Genomic DNA, 3,934 nt, shown 5'->3' with positions numbered 1-3,934 from the left:
ACTCAGAAATCCTCCTGCCTCTGCCTCCCAAGTGCTGGGATTAAAGGCATGTGCCACCACTGCCCGGCCAAGTTTTAGTTTCCTATTCCTGCCTATTCTTATTGCTTTCCTTTTGGAACAGGGACTGTTGGTTACAGACATGGACCAAAGCTTAGGTTTATACTGATTCTCTTTTTCTTTGAATGCTTCTTAGCTATGATACACTGCACTGACCCTCAGTAAATCTAAATTCCTTTTTTGAGTAGACAGGAATTGTCTTGACTGTATTATTTCTTAAGATAACTTTGATTATTTCCCAACATTTCCATTAGAGACACTTCACTTAGGGTGTTCTGATTGTACAGGACTTGACCCGTGACGATGCCTCCCTAACGCAGTCAGGGAGTATTCTATTCCCGCTTATTTTTTGTTTTATTTAATGTATGTAAATACACAGTAGCTGTCTTTAGACACACCAGAAGAGATCACTGGATCCCATTACAGATGGTTGTGAGCTACCATGAGGTTGCTGGGGATTGAACTCAGGACCTCTGGAAGAGCAGTCAGTGCTCGTAACCACTGAGCCATCTCTCCAGCTCTCCCACTTACTTTTTTAATAAAGATAATTGAATAACAAAATGCAACTGAAGAAGACAAGTAAGGCACAGCTTATGCTAGACAAGCTGATTCTGAAACCCTGGTGTTTCTTTCTGGGGATTTTTTTGTACTTTAGTTTTTCACTTTCTTTCTCAAAAATCTCAATACTTCTGACATGTCTTTTATGTCTTTGTATCAAGAAGCCTTGACTCGCAATGGACAGGACCTTGATTCCAAGGAGTACACTTGAGACAAGTTTATTTCCTCTCAGAACACAACAAAGGGAGGGAACATGTTTAGGGATTCTGGTGTTGTCGAATGAGCCATCAGTCTTCTTGAATTCCTCTCTGTTCATGTTGAACTCATTCTTGACTTGGGAATGCATGGGAAATACGAGGGACGCCCGCAGTGCAGGTCTGAATCCCTGGAACTCAACACAGAAAAAAGAGCTCTTCCGCACCCAGTCCCTGAACTTAAAAAGGCCATACAACTTGGTTAGATAGGTGGGCTACATGATGGGTTTGTCTCACTAAAACTGATGTCACAGGGTTATTCTGTGTTGACCAGACGAAGAGTTAAGGTACCACTACCTGAGTAGGGAATGCCTGCTCTTGTGTGTCTGATCTCTCTGGTGACTTCTAATTACACAGACAGAAAGAACGTACTTCCAGGTCTACTTACCAAAGGGGAGTAAAGAGAAAAGCAAGGCCATGTTCTTTTGCCTGCGGTGGAGCATTGGGAGGGTCGTGGACTTCGCAGCTTCCCTAGCCAATCTCAGGAATGAAAACAACAAGCTGACAGCCAAGGTAATGTCCGCTGAGCGTGTTTTCCTTCAAGTCTTGGAATGTGTCTGCAAGTGTGCCCTTACCCTGTGCGCCTTCTTTCTCTCTCACCAGAAGCTGAGGCTGTGTCACGTCCCTTCAGGAGAAGCCATGCCTTTGGATCACACACTGGAAAGGTGGCTCACAAAAGAGGAGAGCCCTTTGTATAATGGAGGAGATGTTATTTTGGAATATCTTAACGATGAAGAGCAGTTTTTAGAAAACGTTGACTCTTACTTGGCATAGTCATTCAAGGATTCGAGCCAGCAGAATCCCTATAAGGAGAAATCACTCTAAGGAGACATCAGTTTCTTTTACTACAGATACTTTTTAAATCTCTCAGAGTCGCTGTCTTAAGACTTATTTCCATTACGTCATAACTTACACCAGCATTTTTCTACTTGGTTCCGTGTTTTGTGTTTTAAAGTTTAACTACGTGTTGATAGTTACTGGCAATGTGTTTTTATTAGCTGTCTCTGGGTCAGGCTATAGAAATATCAGCAAAAGTGTCATTCCTGGTAGACTAATCCCAGCCGTTGACTGGCTGCTGTGTCACGTTCTGCACTACCATCACTCCAAGATCCCACTCACACAACACCCACTTTTTTGTGATTTTGCCATTCTATGGCAGAGGAAGATGAGAATGGTAGACTCTTCGGTGGGGTCTTACAAGTGGTACTTGCCATCAGTGTTTAAAGCAAGCCCCGTGATTAAGCCTAATATTATGCGGCCAGAGTACACAGCCTTACTGTATACCTAAATCATGACGTATGAATTGCAGAATCTTGCAGATCCTCTCATTCAGTCTTCCAGGCATTTGGATAAGACACCACATATATAAGGAGGGAGAGTTATTTTCTGGGTATCATGTAATTGTACTGGCTTTATTTCCGGTAAGGAATTTTCTCCAGTAGGATTCATCTTTTTGTTGGTATGAATAAATGTATTACAGATGAGAAGAGCAATGGTATAGACTGACTTTGTAATAGTCTTGCTTGTTGCACCAAAGCAAGATAATTATTGCATTTTACCTATAAATTGAAATAAGTCCTCTTGGGGACCTGAGAATGAATGTCTTCTGTCTGTGCTGGATGAAGGACTACATACACCCTGGAGGGAAATCCGTACCCCATCCTACCCTTTCTGTATCAGTTTCTCACAGCAGCAGGTTAATTAAAGAGTATCTTTGCCAGCTCCATCTTTTCATGTTCAAACCATCAATAGTGATAATTTCTTGCTTTTATCAGGCTCTAGATTCACTCCTTTATAGTTACCTGTGCGCCTACTGAAAACATCAGTGTCTGTAGGCACACTTAGGTAGAAGGTAAACTTAGAACTGGCAGACAGAGATGGAAGGCAAGTTGCAAATAAGTGAATAGACAGTGTAGCCGTGTTCCAATAGCCGTTTTATTGGAAACTGTCAAACTGAATTAGAAATAATCTTTTAAAAGCCCACATACAAGATTTTTTGTTTGTTTGTTTTTTGTTTTTGGGCTTTTTTGTTTGGTTGGTTTTGGTTTTCTTGAGATTACCAGAAGTTCTAATCACAAGTTCTAATCACTTTACTTTAATCACAATTCTTGGACACAGTAGATGGCCAGCACATCTAATTACATGAAAATTAAATATGCCAGAAAAATAAGATCTGCTGAGGAGACGGCAGGTGAGGCTTGTTGAGGAAGTATTAAAAAATGCAATTCATGATGCTACCCCGCAGGCCCTGGTGCGCTGACTGGCTGGGCACTGGCAGGCATGGCCGGCCTGTTCTCATCCCGTGGAGACTCTTGCTAAGTTCCCACTGGTGGGTTAATACCACGCTAGTCCCATACTTCAAAATCCCCACAGCCTTTCGGGGTGCACTCTTGCAAACCCATGCTTTGCTGCAGTACCTTTAGGAACCCAGTGGAGCTGCCTTGTGAAACCCAGTGGAGACGCCTTGTGAAGGAAAACAACACATAAACTTAGTTCAGAAGCAATGGTAACTCAGTTACTGGGTGCAACAACTAGTATCCTAATCTTGTAAACCATATTAAATCTTAATCCTCCGGTGGAGAATCCTGATGGATTCACCATCTAAACCATGGGTTACTTGTAGCTATATATCTTGTCCTCCCCCCTGTCCCCATCCAAAAGCCCTCCTCGCCTGCCTCTTCTCTTCCTCTCTCCAACCTGGAAGTCCGGTTTACTCACCCAATGATCGGTTTCTTTATTCATTAGAAGGTTGACATGAAGTCCTGAGTACATGATCCACTCCTCCAGACAACCCCTCTTAGAGGAGTTGAATTAACATCAAAATGCAAACAGCACCTGGGCTATCCACACCAGAGGCTGGCAAAAATTGACACCTAGGAAGGATGAAAAATGTCTTCTCGAGCAGACTAGAGACAAGGCTATCCAGAGAAAGACCTACGACAGTGGGAACACCATCCATAAGCTAGACCAGGTCCTAGGTGATGGAGGCCACAGGGCTGAAGGACGTCAGGATGAGCATCCTTGGTACTAAGGATTGGCAGGTTAATACTCTAAAGAGAACTAGG

At 42.9% G+C, this 3,934-nt stretch overlaps 1 protein-coding gene across 1 annotated transcript in view; it reads left to right on the top strand.

Moving 5' to 3' along the window:
• Zfand1 (zinc finger AN1-type containing 1) overlaps positions 1 to 2,590 on the top strand; it is a 12,402-nt gene extending 9,812 nt beyond the window's left edge. The window contains exons 7-8 of the mRNA XM_031376341.1: positions 1,227 to 1,382; positions 1,473 to 2,590. Coding sequence (XP_031232201.1) covers positions 1,227 to 1,382; positions 1,473 to 1,643 — 327 coding nt within the window. The 3' untranslated portion in view covers positions 1,644 to 2,590. The remainder of the gene's footprint in view (positions 1 to 1,226; positions 1,383 to 1,472) is intronic.
• Positions 2,591 to 3,934: the final 1,344 nt, after the last annotated feature.

Source organism: Mastomys coucha, unplaced genomic scaffold (assembly GCF_008632895.1).
Source record: "Mastomys coucha isolate ucsf_1 unplaced genomic scaffold, UCSF_Mcou_1 pScaffold17, whole genome shotgun sequence".
Classification (NCBI taxonomy): domain Eukaryota; kingdom Metazoa; phylum Chordata; class Mammalia; order Rodentia; family Muridae; genus Mastomys; species Mastomys coucha.
This window is presented reverse-complemented; position numbering and strand designations above follow the sequence as displayed.